The sequence below is a fragment of the Leucoraja erinacea genome, chromosome 12 (assembly GCF_028641065.1).
Source record: "Leucoraja erinacea ecotype New England chromosome 12, Leri_hhj_1, whole genome shotgun sequence".
Classification (NCBI taxonomy): domain Eukaryota; kingdom Metazoa; phylum Chordata; class Chondrichthyes; order Rajiformes; family Rajidae; genus Leucoraja; species Leucoraja erinaceus.
The window spans coordinates 24,078,524-24,098,413 of NC_073388.1; the positions used below are offsets into that span (position 1 = coordinate 24,078,524).

At 39.4% G+C, this 19,890-nt stretch overlaps 1 protein-coding gene across 2 annotated transcripts; it reads right to left on the reverse strand.

Annotated features, from left to right (window-relative positions):
- Positions 1–3,159: 3,159 nt before the first annotated feature.
- On the reverse strand, positions 3,160–19,837 carry rraga (Ras-related GTP binding A). Of its 2 annotated transcripts, XM_055643828.1 has the most exons (10): positions 19,677–19,821; positions 19,148–19,242; positions 18,032–18,131; positions 17,668–17,734; positions 15,479–15,701; positions 13,618–13,713; positions 12,326–12,448; positions 6,840–6,931; positions 6,295–6,410; positions 3,160–4,150 (listed from the first exon to the last, which is right to left on the reverse strand). In XM_055643828.1, exons 2-10 carry the CDS (start codon positions 19,151–19,153, stop codon positions 4,053–4,055), a joined length of 921 nt encoding a protein of 306 aa, XP_055499803.1. In that variant the 5' UTR covers positions 19,154–19,242; positions 19,677–19,821; the 3' UTR covers positions 3,160–4,052. The 2 variants fall into 2 exon arrangements, with proteins under 2 accessions (XP_055499803.1, XP_055499801.1); XM_055643826.1 differs by lacking the exon at positions 19,148–19,242 and having other exon boundaries at positions 19,677–19,837.
- Between the last annotated feature and the right edge of the window lie 53 nt (positions 19,838–19,890).

Below are 19,890 nucleotides of genomic sequence, written 5' to 3' on the forward strand. Positions count from 1 at the left end.
GTTTTTTATTTGTAAAAAAATTTTGAAAACCATGTATCATTTTCCTTCCACTTCACAATTATGCACCACTTTGTGTTGGTCTATCACATAAAATCCCAATAAAATACATTTACGTTTGTGGTTGTAACGTGACAAAATGTGGAAAAGTTCAAGGGGTATGAATACTTTTGCAAGCCACTGTAGATACATAGGGGAATAACGTTTAGTGCAAGGCAAAGCCAGCAAAGTCAGAATCAAGGGTCACCAATAAGGTGGATTGTCGTTCGGCACTGCTCTCCGATTGTGGTAGGATGCTACCACTGTTCTGCAGCCACTCAGAGACATACTACAACAGACAGGCAACAAGGCATCCTGGAGTAGTTCGCTGCCACAGCATCTCCTGCCTGGTCTCTTAACAAATCACTATCCCTTTTCCCAACTTCACCTTTCCCCAACTGGTGTCACATACCTCACACAGCTTGCCCCTGGTCATTCCCTCCCCCCCAACCACCACCAAAGGGGCATACCTGTTGTCAAGGGAATGGCCACAGCAAATTCCTGCACTGCTATTCCCTTTCCCAGTGGCCACCCATCTACCTCCTACCTGTAACCTTGACATGACCACCCCACTAACTCTAATGAGCAACAGTGTAGCATTCAGGGACACTGGAAGTCACCTGAATTCCTCATGCCACCAGAGAATACCACTGCCGTAGCTGCCATCTCTACTGTACTAGACAAAGGAAGATTTACAGAAGGAAAAAGCATGTTGCCATCACCCTCCTCGCCAACCTTGCACTTACCCTCCACACAGCCTCAACCAATATGGCTGCTCCCTTAATGCCCGCTTTCCTTTTTATACACCCACTAAGTAGGAGCTGTCGCCCCGAGATGCAACTACTTTCAGCTGCTCAACGTACTTTGGTCTCCTTCCACATTCCTCCGCACCACTAAAAACACAGAATATACTAAGAATAAAAACATTTAATTATATATTTGTAATAAATATTAAAAGGTTTGCTCTTATTGAATTTTATTGAGCTTCGGAGTAATTAGCCTGCCACATTTTTCTGATATGCAAATAAAGGATTAAAATGTAATATTTAAAAGTGGCTTTGCAAACACTCAAAAGGCTACAGTAAGCTTTTAAATACTTTGCACAAGCAAAGCTTTAAGGACTTAATGATAGAGCACATAAGACTAAACTGCATATTCTGCCGAATGTCATACCCTGACATTCAATAAGATTATGGTTGAATTCTCACATGAATTCTCACATCAACTCATTCCCATGTTCTTTGATTCACTTCAGGGCAAAAAAAAAAAATCTCTCAATTGTACTCCATCACAGCAACCACAGCCCTCTGGAGCTGTGAATTTTAAATAGTTGCATTCCATTTAACTGAAAAATGTATTTGTCCATGTTGTAACTGGGCAGCTCATTACTGACATTATCAGCACACAGAAGAAACAGGGCATTCAACTTCTCTAGCTTTAAGAATTTAATAAATTCCAGCAAGATCAATAATAATACATTTTAAACCCCCTGAAAGAAGCTTATTCCTCACAATATTTTATCTCAGAAATCAAACTAATGATGCTTCATTGCAGTCCTCAAAGGCTAGCTCTCATGATTGAAGACCAGAACTGCACCCGGTACGATTTGATTTAAATGCAGAAAGATCCTTTTCTAATACTCGAAGTCCCTCAAAAATCAAGACATCATTTGCCATCCTAATAAGAGGCATGGGTATTTTTCGATTTTTAGTACTATTAATTTTACCAGTCATTTTTAAAAACTATTGTTTTAAGTTCTCCAACTTTGTTGTACTCTTGGGTTTCCTCTTTTAATTGCACTCTTTAGTATACCATTAAACAACCTTTGAACTTTTACTGACGTAACAAGCATGTAATTTACTTCCTGCCCATTTTCTCCCCCATCCCCGGTTCAAAAAGACACCAGCCTTTGCTTTCATTATCCCTTCTCTTCTGCTTTAATGGTTGACTTTCTGATTTACTCCCAAGGGAAGACATTCTTATTCCAACAATGAATGTAACCAAAAGAACCTGCACATCCAATACTACTTCAAGAATGGAAAGAGCTAGAATGGTTTAGATAGGTCCCAATTAGGGAAATGAAGAAAGATACTACCCACCACAACACAACTAAATATATTGCTACCAGCAGAAAAGAAGAAGAGTGCCTATAATAATGCAGCAATTAGTTCTGGCAGCAGCTCAGCTAAACCTTTGACTAACTTTTCATCCACTTAATACTTCAGGGAAACTCTGCATACTTGTTTTACCTTGCATTATTGATATACAAAGAATGCAGACATCTTTACAAAATATGAAAACTTAACGGTTTCAACAAAATAGTTCATCAAGAAATTATCTTGTAGTCCGTAGCGGAGAATGTAAACAGTCTTCCCCACTGACCCATGCAAAATAAATCAATTATTGACTGTGGATGGGTCAGGAAATGAACAAACAAAGGCTAGCAAATTAGGGCATGAGCATTGTCAGTGAATATTGTTAAAGAATAAGTAAAGCATATAAATTACCTCTGAACATACCTTGAAAGTCCCTACATGTTACTCAAAAGTAACACCACAGAAACTTGAGGAAATTTGACCCCATAAAGAATATTCTCAGTGCATAGAATATTAATATTCTATTTAGAAATGTAAGTATTTGATGGTGGGAAATATTTTGAGAAGTTTATGCATCTTTTAAAATTTTCCACTCTCCCCATTTTCACAGAAATGTTAAAGACTGCCCCAAAATAGCATTTTTACAAATCTAGATTCTTTTTTCAAATAACATTGAGTAACAAGCAACAAAATTCTGTGCAAAATTTTCACTCATTCACTCTTGATGAAGTAGTTCAAATATAGTTTGTGTTTTATGTCTTCAGTTAAGCTGTAGTGGATGAGAAAGAATGAAATGGATTCCACCAGATACTAGAGGCACATGCAACTGAAAAAATCCCCGAGGCAATTACAAGCAAACTGTCTGATGCACACAAGTCGAATAATCTCCTAATGTTTAAACAATCTGCAGCAAAACATACCAAAGCCACTTACAAAAAGAAAGCATGACAAGTCAGTAACAAACTTTAGGAAAAGCAACTGACAATACGAACACTGCCAAGTAATTATAAAATAGTTCACACACCACTGACTTGTGAAATAGATTTTATTAAATACCTATTAAAAAAAAAAAAACAGGAAAGGGCAGGGAATTGATGCCATTACATTGAATGCTGGGGACTGCGCAAGTGCAGCCCAGTTAGATTGGCAATATTTTCAATTATATCTGTCCTTGAAGAGGGGGAAAAAAAAGAGGAAAGTTCATCAGCTCATCCCAAACCAGCATAAAATAACTGTGGGAATACAGAGAATCCAATGATTCAACAAACAGACCACAGTTGAATTTTCACAATAACTACAACACAAAAGACATAAAAGAAACAGTGCAAACAAAATGAATGACATTTTACAAAATCACAAACCTTTTTGAAAATGTGAATTGGAGAAAGTAATTATGCTATTTGTTTCAGCACTTACATTCTATGAATACCACTGAATTGATTATCTTCATATCTCCTTAATAAATTGATATCACTTCCTTTAACATGGGAGTTTTCATCATATATACATCTAATGTGCTTAACTTCATTTTGGAGGGGTAAAGAAAAGAGCATTGGTTAGATTGTCAGGTCTGAAAGAAAAAGACAAGGCATATTTTGCATGCAGAATTGAAAGACAGATTTTGAAATTATATAAACCCCAGAGCACTTTTCAAAAAGTTGCCGATCCTGCCTGAAGTGTCAATAAGATGGGACCAGGTGACGCTGTATCATGTGAGAGTATTGAAGCAGTGTCTGGAATGAACAGGGACTGTTGCATTCAGGAAACAAGACAAATTACATGGCAAGGTGTTCAAGGTCACAAAAAATGTGACAACTGCAGCAAATTACTCAAAAACAGACACGATATAAAGAATTATATCAGGAAATATCAAGTTGTCGTACACCCATTTGATATCTTGTCCATAATAAAGCCGCCCATTCAACGAACCAAAAGGCTGTGTTTAGGACCATCAACTCTCTCCAGCTTCTCAAAGTGTTTCCGGGCATTACGAATATTGATGAGTGTAGCTGCTGAAGCTAAAGGGGTTTAGGAAAAAGCAGAATTAATTCAAAATGAGAAACCGTCCCCCAAAAAAATCCACTAAAATAAATAAATCCACTTCCTGCAGTCTTTTTTTTTTTACTGTTTTGCAGAATTTGTATACCTTATGGATATAGTGTATAATTTGTTTTTATGTGTTATCTCCGTCTATGTGCTTGTTTTGGTGTACAAGCAAGATTTTCAGTATACTTGTATCTCACCAGACTTGTGCACATGACAATAAACACACCAAACTGACTTGAGAAACATGCAATCATTGAAATCAGAAGCAGAAGTGAAAGCAGGAAGAGGCCATGTCCTTCTTTGGTCCCAAATCAGCACACTCCCAATTTCAGTCTTGCTATCACAGCAATTCCCAATGGAAACAGGGAGGGCTTTATTACCCAAGACTATTTCTACCCACTATCAATCATTTTGAGAACAACATTTGTAAAGTGACAGAAAGAGAAAAGGTAGGTACTCATAAAATCATTAAACTATATCATGAATATATAAACAAGAAAGGAAATATGTAGATGTAAAAAACATAGAGATGGAATGTGCCCACCAAAATAAAAAAGATATAAAAAAGGCAAGATATCAAGAAATGAAAAGTTCATTCTATAGTTTCTGAAGAAGGGTTTTGAAATAGGTTCATGAAAGATGAAGGGTTTCTGAAGAAGGGTTGTGGCCCCAAAAGATACATTTGTCCCACCTATTCGTCCTTCGCTCCATGGATTATTGCTGCTGCACCCGCTGAGTTTTCTCAGCTTCAAAAGCAAGAGCATTTTTGTGATACAACGGTGATTGGCCCTCATGAAAGATACATTTGTCCCATTAATAATGCTCGTCCCATAAAGAATTGATGGATTATTGCAGCAATAATTTTGAACTACTCTTATGCACAATTTTCTCAGCTTCAAAAGCAAGAAGTCCATAGTGAACTTCTACCGCTTTCGAGTACCAACTGCAACAGTATGGTATTGGTCCGACCAAAGCAATTAACTTTTTCACCGTGCCATTGTAAAGCAAGTTTTTCAGCATCGCCAACTTTGAGGACTTTTACCCTCCTACCATCCGTTACAGGTGAAAAAGGGGAAAGATCATGGCGGGGTCATGACCTCGGTGACTAAGAATAATTATTTTTTTTATTCAAATCGTTTGCTATGTCGCTCTTCAAGGGAGATGCTAAATGCATTTCGTGAGTACACTGACAGGACATTAAAAAAAATAAAAAAAAAATTAACTTCTTGTTTTTAATGTTTAATATTAGTGGATTAAATTTAGATTAGAATGATAAGCACATCGTGAGCATGAAGGCATAAAAAAAAAAAAAATTACTGTTTCAATATTAGCGGATTAAATTTAGAATAGAGATAAACATGGAATAGTGTTCTTCGGCTTACCCGAGTCCCCTCTGACCTTCGATCATGCATTCACACTAGCTCTATATTACACCACTTTCTCATCTACTCTCTATGCACTAGGGGCAATTTACAGTGTCTATTTACAATTCAGTAAATTAACCTACAAATTTGCACATCCTTGGGATGGAGAGGAAGCTAGAGCACCTGAAGTAAACCCCTGCAGTCGCAAGGTGAACATGCAAACTCCGCACAGATAGCATCCGAGGTCAGGATCGAATCCAGGCAGCAACTGTACCAGTAGTGCTATTGTGCTGCCCAGTTATCCACATATTAGCCCATTTTAAATAAATGAGATGCCAACATTTATACCCTTTTGGAAGTTGCACCTTTACCCCTGCTCTTTTGGTAACCAATACAAAACTATCCATAGAACCTCAGGACAATAAAACCTCTCTACCATGAAGCTAAATCTCCCTTTTTCGTAGTCATTTAATTTCACTCCATTCTTCTGATACCATCACTAAAATTTGCCAGTTCCACTTCAAGAATATCAATTTATGACATTAAAAACTTGATTTAATTATCTCAGTGATGAAATACGTGGCAAGTAAACCTGGGTATCAGCAAAAATATTCATAGTAAACATTTATTGCCTTGGTGTCACATCATTTAGATCTGAATAGTAGATAGTAACGTCAAAATGTTCACTAAATATCAAAGGACTAAATTATCAGCATAATATTATAAATGGAGAAAGAGTTCTGGTTACTTACGTATGGATGGATCTGACATGATTACCATCACATATGTGTTGGATGTGAAGACATCAATAAATGCTGCAAAATTGGAGTTCCTAACTTCCATACTTTGGAAAGACGCTGCCAGTTTACTATAGAGAGAGCAATAGGAAAAACATTCAATTGTGCAAAACCAATAATAACTATAAAGTTTACCAATTTTTGTGTCAGTAGAATCCTCAACAAAGTCCAAAAGAAGCAATGTCTGACAGTCAGTTCCAAATACAAACTAGACCAGCTTTATGGTAACACCATAGTTAAATCATATATCTTACAAATATCTTAAATTTCAAAAAGCATAAATTGGGAGATTCCTAAAGTTAATCTGGCAGATGCTGACAACAACAAAACTATTACCAATGGGGTTAGAAATCTGACATAATGTGGCAGAGCAGGTTTCTGAGGTTTACCGCACCAAAGACACACCTTATTGAAGAATGTTCCCAACTGAAGCAAACTGTTTTTTCTTGCACATGCTCTCATTTTGATAAGCATAAACATTTAGTTCCTTAAATATTTACCTGCAGCTTAGTTTGAATTGCTTAATAATGTTGCTGATTTTTTCAAATCTATGTGCATCCCTCTGTTCTTTACATTGATAGTGAGAAATCACCTGAAAAATGAGAAAATAAGTCACTAAGAAACATTCACTGTCAAAGGACAAAGAGGTTTTATTTTAAAATATTCGATTGAAAAATCATTGTGTCAACTATATCAACAGTTTGAAGGTAGGAAACAGGGTTGTGGTATTGTGTTAACTCAAATTTTTTTGAGAAGGGATTGTTCACTCTAGCCACGTCTTGACTTGTTCCACATACCTGCCATCCTCTGGAAATGTTCTCCCAATAGGTCCCTTTTCCTTTTCTCCAAAGATGCTTCCTGTCCCGCTGAGTTACTCCAGCTTTGTGTCTATCTTGTGGTGTTGGGTTGCTTTTCAGGCTGGATGCTTGCAACGTGATGTAACCCAAGGATCAGTGCTGGGTCCACTGTTGCTCGTTGTTTATATTAATGATTGGTATGTAAATGCAAGCGTCATGGTTATGAAGTTTGTATATGACACTAACATTTGTTGGATAATGGATGGTGAGAAAGATTATAACAGTATTTTAATCAATTTGTCCAATGGACCAATGAATGGCAGGAATTGTTTAATACATGCGAGATATTGCATTTTGCATTGTCGGACACACCAGGGAAAGACGTACAGGAAATCTTAGGGTCCTAGATAGTTAAAGAGCAGAGAGGTCTAGAGGTGCAGGTACGTAGTTCCATGAAGATAAGGACAAGGTGAAGATGACAAGGTTTGGCATGCTCGTCTTCAATCAGTTGGAACGTCATATTAAAGCTGTATAATTTGTTGGTACGCCCACTTTTCGAATGTGGTGTACAATTCTGGTTGCATTGCCTAGGATGGACGTCAATATATTGGAAGGGATGCAAAATAAATGAGGATGTTAAGAGGCCCAAAGGCTTCGCATAAGGAGGCTAGATAAGCTGGACCTTTTTTTCCCTGGAGCCTTAGAGATAGGAAAAAGCACAAGGACATAGATACGGTGAACAGCCACAGTATTTTCCCCAGGATAGGGTAGTAAAAAACTGGAGAGCATAGGTTTAAGGCGAGATGGGAAACATCTAAAAGGGACCTGTAGGGAAAATACGTATGTGGAACAAATCATGACGTGGCCAGAGTCAACAATCCATTCGTAAAAATTGTTGAGATAGCTTAACCAATTTCTATTCTGACTGTCCCTTGTTATGTCTCACATTGTACACTGTACATGCAGTTCTGGCAGAAACACAAATTAAACAGATTTCTTCCCAAAATAATGAGTTTACACAAGTACCTCAAGTCATCTCAACTCATAATCCAAGTGTAATCATTATCTTTCTGTAGCTCAAGTTAAACACCTGCTGAAACTTCCAGACCCAAAAATAGTAATTGCAGACAGTATTCATTGAAAATACAGAAGCTCCGACAAAAATTCTATTTTGAGAATGCAGCAATCTCCATGCTAATCTCACAACAAAGGCGCACATTCTTCAGAAATGCTAATCCTAGTGAACAATACCATCCAAACGCAGGAATCATTTAACAGCAAACCCATTTTAATCTAATTGACCATACATATTCATGAATTGTGCTTTGATATAGATCATTTAGACATTGACATTGCTTTAAATAATCAAAATTAAAATCAGGACCCGTTTGCACAAGTAGGGCAGTCAGTTAGGGGAAAAATATTTTACTGACCTAAACAGAGTTTCAATTGAATCATCACTACAAGTGCCCGAAGGGAAAGCAAGTTAACAGTTATGCATCGCACACACAGGAATAAAAAGTAATTTTACTGAAATGCAAATGAATTTAAGCATTTGGGTTGCTGGGCTAAATATTCAAAATACTGGACTAAATATCTAATTTTTTATGGGGTAGCAAACCGGCTAGAATCCAAAAGGCGATACTGCAGTCTCCTAAGAGTGACGGCGGTTTGGCACTTCCTGACTTTAGGCGATACTATTGGGCAGCTAACTTGCAAAAACTCCTGTACTGGATGAATGATGATTGCGACCACCTACCGACCTGGGTACACATGGAAAAGGCGAGTTCACATCTCCCGTTGCGGTCTGTCCTATGCTCCCAACTCCCCCTTCCTATAACATCTGTGGGTGCAGGCCCAATTGCGTCCCTCTCGCTCAAGATATGGGGTCAACTCATGAAAAACTTTAGTTTACAAGGCCCTTCCATCTTGACCCCACTGCTTAAAAACCACATCTTTAAACCTTCAAGTACAGACCACGCATTCAAAACCTGGCATAGCAACGATATCAGTAGTATCAAAACCCTATACAAGGATGGCATCTTTTCGTCTTTTGCGGAGCTCTCGTCCAACTATAGCCTCCCAAACTCCCACCTTTTTCGTTTTTTCCAGATTAGGGATTTTGTGAAGAAGACATTCCCCCATTTCCCAAATCGCCCCCCTGAAACCCTGACCGATACCATCTTAGCTCTAGATCCCAACCGGAAGAAATGCATCTCCGTTTTGTATAACTTGTTAGGGTCGGTTATATTGAAACCTCATACCTCATTAAAAGCTGCATGGGAGGGTGAGCTGAATACGAAACTAACAGACCAGCAATGGGACTCTGCCTTGGACTTGACCCATTCTTCCTCCATATGTGCCCGTCATGGCCTAATCCAATGCAAAGTCCTTCACAAAGTCCACTACACAAATGCAAGATTATCTAGAATTTACCCCACTGTTAGGGACACCTGCAACAGATGTAATCAATCTCCTGCCAACCATAGCCATATGTTTTGGTCTTGCCCTAAGCTAGCAGCCTTTTGGAGGAGTGCTTTCGACTTGATAAGCAGAGCCTATGGCCAGACTATTCCTCAAAACCCACTGTCAGCCATTTTCAGTACCCCTCCCAACACCAACCTCTCTGTTGCGGTGAAACGGGTTCTAGCTTTTACAACCTTGTTAGCCCGGAGACTGATCTTGCTTAACTGGAGGCTCACCTGTCCCCCGACACACACCCGCTGGATTAAGGAAGTGCTTTACAATTTAAAGCATGAAAAACTTAGGTTCTCTCTCAAAGGCTCTACCAAGACATTCCTAGATACATGGAACCCTTTCTTGGAACTTGTTAACTCTCTCAACTTGTCCCCAGACTCGTAAGAGGACTGAGTGCTCTCCACCATTGTTCTGCTCTACTGCAGCTGCTCTCCCCTTAACCCCCCCCCCCTCCCCACACATTATTTATTTAATTACTTACTTATTTACTGTTATTAGTGACCGCCTTTTTTTTTTTTTTTTTAGTACTTTTTGTTTCGTTTATCTTACCATATTTATGTGGCTGTGTATGTATGTGAGTGTTGTTTGTCCCCGTTTGGTTCCAACCCGATTCGGGTGGGTTGAAGGTGGGTTAGGGTAAGGGCTTTGAGGGTCGCTTACATACTGTTGCACAATTATGCCTTGACTGTCACTGTCTGTTATTGTATGTATGCAAATTGCTGTGAAATTCAAATAAAAAGATTTAAATCAAAATATTGGACTAAATCAGCTCAAATCCAACTTCAGCTGCTTTTCATAGTCAAGAAAGTGGCCCACAGAAACTTTTCAATTAGGCTCTCATCTTTAGAATAATCACCTAGGCAGGATGTCAAGTAGCAACCATCCCATGTGGATAGAGCCATACAGCATGAAAAAAAGCTCTTTGGCCCAACTCATCACACCGACCAATAGGCCCCATGTACACGTCCCATCTGCCACTTGGCCAATAACCCTACCTCCTCGCAGCCCACCCCATATATCTGAAGAAGGGTCTCGACCCAAAACGTCACCTATTCCTTCCCTCCATAGATGCTGCCTCACCCACTGAGTTTCTCCAGCATTTTTGTCTACGCACCATATACCCACCACACTTTGTGTAAAATGTTACCCCTCAGTAGTAGAGCTAATAGGACTTGATGTTTCAATCCCTGTAATAAGTCGTCACTCTTGCTATTTGCAGTGGGATTGGAGTGGTGAAAGGTAGGGTAGGTACATCATCGGGGTCATCAGGTGGGCACCCTCCTTCTTTGACGTTTCATTGATAAGCCCACAACATCTCCAGAGGGCTCAACGGTGATACCTGGCGTCTCTGTAACACCCCCATTTCCATACCCTCCCGTCTTCATCTTGCAGCCCAATTGTTGTCTCTCCTTTTGATCCAAATCCAATTGCTGCTTTTTTCTGCAGAGTTTGATAATGATTTGATTGCTTGTTGGAGGGATCCTATTAAATCGTACACCTCAGCTTAAACCCATGTTCTCCAGTTGTTGCTTTTTCTACTCTGGGCAAAAAAACATTTACCCAATATGTTCCTCTCATAATTTTGTACACCTCTATAAGTGCTCCTACAAGTCCTGCGCTCCAAGGAATAAAGTCATAGTCTGCTCAACCTCTCCTTATAGCTCAGGCCCTTGAGTCCTGGCAACATTCTTGTAAATCTCCTCAGCACACTTTCCAGCTCGACACCATCTTTCCTATAACTGTGATCAAAAGTGAACACAATACTCTAAATGTGGCCTCGCCAATCTTATGCAGCTGTAACATGACCACCCAACTTCTATACTCTGACTGAAGACCAGTGTGCCAAAAGCATTTCTGACCACCCTACCTGTGATGCCATTTTCAAGAAACTATGCTCCAGCACTCCAAGATCTCCCTGTCATACCACTCGCCAGAGCCCTACCATTCACTGTGTAGGTTCTGCCCTTGTTAGACTATCCAAAGTGCGACACCTAACATTTCTCTGTATTAAATTCTATCAACCATTCCTCGACCCAACCAATTTAGATCCTGCTGCAATTTTTGACAACCATCTTCACCATCTACAACACCACCCACTTTCATATATCCTGCAAACTTGCTCATCGTGCCTTGTATGTTCTCATCCAAATTTTTGATATGGATGAAAAACAGCACCAAACGATGAGGCACTCCACTAGTCCCATGACTCCAGTCCGAAAAACACTTCCATCATCACCGTTTCCTTCCAAGAAACAAATTTTCCTATGCATTCAGCTATCTTTCCTTGGATCACATGTGATTTGCTATGCAAATCAACAAAGCAGGTTTACCATGCAGAACCTTGTCAAATATTTTGCTGAAATCTATACATATACATCTGCACCGCTGCCCTCAACCATCTTTTTGGTCACATCTTCAAAAAAATTCTGATTCGTGAGACACGACCTCCCACGTACAAAACACTGTTGACTAACCCCGATCAGCCTTTGTCCACCTAAATGCATGAATGTCCCAAAGAATACTCTCTACTAACTTTCTGACCACAGATGTTAGGTTCACTGGCCTATAGTTCCCAGGCATTTCCTGCCAGTCTTCTGACACTTCGCATGTATTTAATGGCAACTCTTGAACACCTAGGGCACCTGCAATTTCCAAAATCTATAAGACAAGCATAAATCACCATCACAAGAAAATAAATTGATTGCACTTACTAGGAATGTAGCCCTTTCAAACAGTAGTACCTCATCAGCTTCAATAATCTGAGCAAAGTTCCTCAGGTTGGTTTCCAGTTGTTGTACATTAGGGATCAGTTGGTACACAATGCTTGACCATGCCTAAGAGAAGCAAATCTCAAAAGTATTGAAAATAGCAAAGGAAGATTTATAGAAACATCAGAAAAGCATTTGTAAAATATTACATTCACCAAAAGAAATTTTAACAGTATACAATTAAAACTTATTTACCTTCCTGCTAGAACAGAAACTTCAAACATAAGAATATATTTTTTGGATGAAGCTATGCAGTTATGAAAGGCCCATTTTAAGAGTGTTATCCAAACTGGCGCTGTTTCAGAAGATGCTGAAATTGGCAGGATAACTGTCACCAGCATATGCCAAACCTAATCCCAACAGCCTTCCACATAGGTGCATTTCCACAGGAGATCAAGCCAAAGATAATTTCTCTTCCTAGACAGGAACTCAGGGGCAAAACATGGAACCACTCTGGTTAATTGCTAGTCTGATTTTTTTTTTTTAATGTATTATCAGGAGATTACAATTTTCTGATGCAAACTTTCACTTCCTCTTCAATGAAACATAATTCTCATGCCTAGATTTCTTCCAAGCAGCCAAGTATTTATTTATTTATTTATTTGTTTGTTTATTTATTAAATAAACATGATTCCAGTTACATAACTGGCAAATTTTCATAATACAATGACGTCTAAACATATGGGGATGCATCCAAGATATTTTACAAGAGGTCATCTACCCAATGTTGTTTCACTATTATAGAGATGTGAACTAAACACTTAATGCAAGTATGATTCAATATTTCCAGTAGGTCAAAATGTCAGTCTTTTTTCCAAAGAGGCATGCTGCAAATTTTATGCCCTACACAGACTTTGTAACAGTCTCTTTTGCTCAATTGGTCTTGTATCTATGCACACTTATTATTTTCCATTCCATGTGCATATTCAATTCCCTTTCACTGAATCAATTTATCTCACACATGATATAAATATAATAATGGGAAGTTGAGTAATAAAAATCTATTTATGCTAAATTTAATTTTAACGGAACTCCATCAGATCACCTCTGAACCAGCTGTTGTTTCTAAGGCTTTGAAAATCTCATTGCATAAAATAAAATTGACCTAAATTTCAAGAAATTCTCTGGGGGAATCACGCACAAATGGAAGATGAAAATTATAAAGAACACACATATTCATGTTTTTGCATAACCTGTCACTCAAGAGCTGCTATCATCACTTCAAACAATCTTACTTTGTACAAGGTCTCATCCCAGATGGAGGTCCGAAAGCACGTGCACTCTAGAGGACGGGACAAGCGCCGCAGATCATCTTCACGCTCCTTAAAAATCTACAAAATATATTCAAAGAAATTAACGAGGAAAAAAATGCAGTCTTTATATAGAAGTCAACCATTAGCCCTACTAATAATAATAATAATAATAATAATACTACATTTTATTGTCATTGCACATAGGTGCAACGAGATTTGGTATGCAGCTTCCATCCAATGCCATAACTTAAACAACTAAAATGTAGATACCCAGAGAAACACTAATTATAAAAAAAGTAAAACCGTAAAACAGTTTAAAGTGCAAATAGGTCTGTGCAGGGTCGATGAGCAACGTGACCATCCGAGGGAGACAGTTCAGGGGGTGGGGGGCACTCAGCAGGGCCGGTTCAGAGCAGCTATAGCTCTGGGAATGAAGCTGTTCCCGAGTGGAGGTGCGGGTGTAAAAGGCCTTGTAACGTCTGCCGGAAGGTAGAAGTTCGAACAGACTATTACAAGGATGTGAGGAGTCTTTTGTGAAAGCTGACAACCTTCCTGAGGCACCGTGTATAGTAGATGCCCTCCAAGGCTGGTAGCCGTGTCCCAATTATCTTCTGCGCTCTGTGGCCAACGCGCTGAAGAGCTCTCCTCTCCGCCTCCATGCAGCTGAGATATCACACAGAGATGCCATATGTTAGTATGCTCTCTGTGGTGCAGCGGTAGAAGGTTGTCAGTAGCTGTTGGGGCAGACCAGTCTTTTTCAGTGTTCTCAGGAAGAACAGTCGTTGCTGTGCCTTCTCGACCAGCACAGCGGTGTTGGTGGACCATGTGAGGTCCTCCAAAATATGTGTGCCCAGAAACCTAAAGCTGGACACTCTCTCCACACTGTCACCATTGATAGAGATTGGAGCGTAGTCCCCATTATGTGTCCTTCTGAAGTTAATAATCAGCTCCTTGGTCTTAGAGGTGGTTAGGGACAAGTTGTTACCCGAGCACCAGTCCGCCAGGTTCTGCACCTCCGCTCTGTAGTTTGTTTCATCACCGTTGGTGATGCTATATCTGTATTGGATTGTAAACTGAACTGTTCCATTCTAAATCTCATCTGTGTCAAGAGAATTATATAATCATTGTACTCACCTAGAATCTGGAATGACAAAACCACAGGTCTGTACTTAAATATATTTACCGATTACAAATACAAAAATTTAAGAATGAGTGGGTGTAAATTGGGCTGAAGGGCCTGTTTCCACATTATATCACTCTATGACTGAGCAGTTTAGAGCTATTTCATTACATTTTCTTCATATAAACTTTTCTTTTTGTTCTTAAAGCCAAAGATAACCATGAAAGAATTCAAAAAAACATTTAATATATTTCCAGATCAAGTGCAATACTATATATTCAGGGTATTTTTTAGATTTTTTTTTTTTTTTTAAATAGTTAAACGTAGCATAATTGTAGATCAGCAACAACATCGGGATAACTTTTAAAACTACATGGAAAAAGTCCCTCTCTGTCGAGGAGGCGACCAAAAGCGGTTTCCCCCTTTTCCCCCGACACAAGACACACCGAGACGCACCAAAACAAAACACTTGGACACACAAAAAAAAACAACACGCTGCTGGCAGGGCAGCCGACTCACAGCACCCCCTAACCTAATTGCATTGGGCTACTGAACATTGTACCATGAGAGCACACCCACTAAAAACATTGGACACACAACCATGAGAAAATTGAAACCCAAGTTCAAAGATGCTAGCTTTTGAGCTACTCAGTGTTGAGATTACCCTAATTTCCAAAAGTGTTCCACTGTAACAAAATGTTAAAAGCTAGCCAGCTAGCTTACCAAGTCACGCTGATCCTCCTGCACAAGATCCATCTTGTGAACAAGACAAAATATTTTGGCATCAGGCGAGTTTTGAAGAATTGCTTCCAGGCACGACTGGTAGTAGTGCATATCTTTTTCCAATTCACGACTTTCCACATCAAAGACATAAATAAGAACTTCCACATTACGGAATATGTTGTCCCGTTGACTTGTAAAGTAGTTTTCCATGAAAGTATCTTGGCTGGGATTTAAATAACATGATGATTAGCCCAAAAAACAGACACTGTTACAGCCCAAGAAAAAAAATAGATTAATTCCTTTATCCACCCTTCCTAAGTACAGGGCCCTGCATAATGTTTGGGACAAAGACCCACCATTTATTTATTTACCTCTGTACTCCACAATTTGATAGAAAAAAAAAACCATGTGGTTAAAGTACACATTGCCAAATTTTATTAAAGGGTATGTTTATACATTTTGGTTTCACCATGTAGAAATTACAGCAGTGTTTATACCTAATCCCCCCCCCCCCCCCCCCATTTCAGGGCACCATAATGTTTGGGACACAGCAATGTAATGTAAATGAAAGTTGTCATGTTTAGTATTTTGTTGCATATCCTTTGCATGCAATAACCAGTGGTGCAGTGTAGCCTCTGTATTTCTGTTCATAAAGAGTGACCATTGACAAATCCACACCCGACTCCTGAAGTGTTTCTGATCTGCCGGACAGGTGTTTGGGGAATTTTCTTTATTATAGAGAGAATCTCTATATGTCATCAGCTGTGGAGGTCTTCCTTGGCCTGCAGTCCCATTGCGATTAGTCAGCTCACCAGTGCACTCTTTCTTCTTAATGATGTTCCAAATAGTTGATTTTGCTAAACCTAAGGTTTGGCTGATGTCTCTAACAATTTTATTCTTGTTTCTCAGTCTCATAATGGCTCCTTTGACTTTCATTGACACGCCTTTGGTCCTCAATTTGATAAATTGCAATAAAGGTTTCCAAAGGTGATGGAAAGACTGGAGGAAAAACTAGGTGCCGAGAGCTCTTATACCTGGAGGCAATTAAACACACCTGAGCAATTACAAACGCCTGTGAAGCCATGTGCCCCAAACATTATGGTGCCCTGAAATTGGGGGGGGGGGGGGGGGGGGGGCTATGTATAAACACAGCTGTAATTTCTACATGGTGAAACCAAAATGTATAAAAATGGCCTTTAATAAAATCTGACTGTGCAATTTAACCATGTGTGATTTTTTTTCTATTACAAATCTCAAATTGTGGAGTACAGAGGCAAACAAATAAATGATGAGTCTTTGTCCCAAACATCATGGAGGGCACTGTAGCTATGCAGGAAACCCAGTTGAAGGGCCCTCCAAATATCTAGACAGATTACAAGACCTTGTATAATTAGAAGCACCTCACAATTATTTTGCCAACACTTTCATGCCAATTGTTATCACTATAATTCCATATCAGTCAAGTGGTACAAAAAAGGGAGAAAGATCATACCTTGCAAGCACTGGTACATAAAAAGTAATATGCAGGGGCTCCCCTTGGTTACAGATGATGACCTAACTTACTTAAATACAATTTGATAAAAATTATCTCATATATATTTAAGGTAGACATAAATGCAAGGGAAACTCAGCGGGTGAGGCAGCATCTATGGAGCAAAGGAATAGGTGACATTTCGGGTTGAGACCCTTCTTCAGATATATATTTAAAGTTATTTCCAACATAGTAACAATAAAATATTTTATGATGTTCATTAATGACTGGATACAATATATATTCCATTAGTTTAATTATGGTGGTGGTAGGGTGAACATTTGATGAAAGTAAAGGACTACAGCGAGTGTATGATGAACAAAATAATAGTTTACTAAACAGATGAATGTTTCTGATTTACAGCAAAACCAATTTACAGTAAGCTATCGGGAACAGAACCTTATGTAACCCAGGGTTTGCTTCTACTTTGGCCAGAATGCAATATTACAGAATGTAGTATAATTGGAGATTAAAATTAAAAATCAATCCCAAATGAATCGTTAATTGAGTGAGGACTAAACAAAAATAAATGAGCATGGTTTTGCACTTTCACAATAAGAGGAAAATAAAACACAGAAAAGATAAATCAGATCCCATATTCATCATAAATACCACAACAGGAAGATCAGAAGAAATTATTCTGGAATATGACACCTACCCACCACAGTCCCATAGATTCAGGACCAGGTTTCCCAGAAATCGGACATGCGAATGTTCCACGTCAACTGTGAAGAGAATAAATATGTACTTCAGATTCTACGACGAGGTACCAATGTACCAATTATCTAAGATACTCTTAACATGTAGTGCTTCATGGCTTAACCATGCCTGAAAAAGGCATTCCTTACTTTCAAGTACTCAATGGCGTTTGCACCATGTTTTTACATTACTGTTGTAAAAAATATCAAACCCAGATTATGTCAAATACCACACCAATCTATATTTTCTGGGGTATAACTTATTTTATATCTACTGCATACTGAAACACATCATGGTCACATTTGGTCTTGCATAGTACTTACTTGTAGCTGCAAGTCGTCTTGTATCCCTGGCTATGTAGTTTGCAAAAATAATGGATCTCATGCTGGTCTTACCAGACCCACTCTTTCCCATCAACAGCACCTAGTGAAACAACAGCAATTTAATGGTAAAATTAACGAGCATAACATGATACCGAACAGCACACGCATTTGAGTCATATCACCATTGAACAAATCTTGGAGGAAGTAACAAGGTCAGCAGGAGCACAGACTTCAATTCAATGATCATGGCCAAGACTGATTCAGTTGCACAACCACTGACCACATTTGCCAACTCTTGGATGCATTGTTCCATTTTAGGACACATGACAAAACTGTCTTGACTCTTGCGATACCCGACTGGAATGGCAATAGTGACAAAAGCACAAACACAACGGTGAAATCTATTTTTAACATCTGCTCACTGTTTTACATGTTCCAAATAACCTGCATAGAACAGTTGACATTATTCTGTCATTACACTGAAGACTCTTCCTAGTGCTTCCTTGACCCATCATCAACAGTGACTAACTGCTTTAAATCAGAAACATGGGCTGAGCTGCTTGTCTATTACCAGTTTTCCAAATGTCCAATCATCTACCCCGTGCCTCACCACTGAGAGCGAGGAATCTCCCCAGACATCTGCATGCACCTCTACCTAGATTATTCATTAAAAATCCCAGAAAAGAACAAATTCTCTGGCAGTCTGGGATTTGAGGTACAGAATAGAGAAACTATACCAGATGGATTGGTATATTAATTACATTAACCCAAGAACAAAAGTATTTGTTAATAAAGTGTAACTTGCTATTTTCTTCTGACAGAAAACTCAATTACTTCCCAAAGCAAAGATGATTACTTTTATACAGGCTCAAAACAAAAATAAATTTGTATCCAAGTAACACTGCTTTAACCTCCCTTCTCTTCTACATCCTAACCAATTACAAACCTACAGTCTTCATGGCTGTACTCAACACCCCCCCGCTTGCTGAACTTCCTCATTTATCCCAAACGAATTTATTGTTTTAGGAAATTTAATGTCAATTATATATCTATATTATCGTACAAATGGAAAGTGAGCGGACACTGGGAGGGGAGAGGGAGTGAGTTGCCCACTACCTTCATTCTGTTGTGTAGGAAGGAACTGTAGATGCTGGTTTACACCGAAGATAGACACAAAATGCTGGAGTAACTCAGTGGGTCGGGCACCATATCTGGAGAGAAGAAATGAGAAGGAATGAGTGACGTTTCGGGTCGAGACTCTTCTTCAGACTGTCTACATCCTAGTTCTTAACCAGTAGTGTTTCAGGTTACAATAAGTATCTAGATAGTCGCAAAATACTGGAACAACTCAGCGGAACAGACAGCATCTCCCGAGAGAAGGAATGGGCGACGAATGGGTTCGAGACCCTTCTTGAAACTGTCTGAAGGGTCTTGACCCGAAACGTCGCCCATTCCTTCTCTCCAGAGATGCTGCCTGTCCTGCTGAGTTACTCCAGCTTGTTTGCGCCTATGTTCGGTGTGTTAACCAGCATCTACAGTTCCTTCCTGCATATAATAAAGTGTCTACCTTCATTCTGTTGTCCTGGTAACCCCGCTTTAACCTCCCTTCCCTGCCCTTCCCTTCCCCCAAGCTGCTGGGTCGTACCTTTTTCTTCATGGCTGTGCTCGGCATCCCCCGCCTGCTGAGATTCCCGATGTGTGCCAAGCTTTGCCGGTGCGGCGACCACCTCCTTCACTCACTCACTCACTCGCTGCTTGCTGCTGCTGCTGCCGCGGGGCTGCTGGAGCACAACAGGCCGCGGTCACGCGCTTCACTCGCGTCAGTCACATGGCGACCGCTTTACGGCAGCGCCCATCCC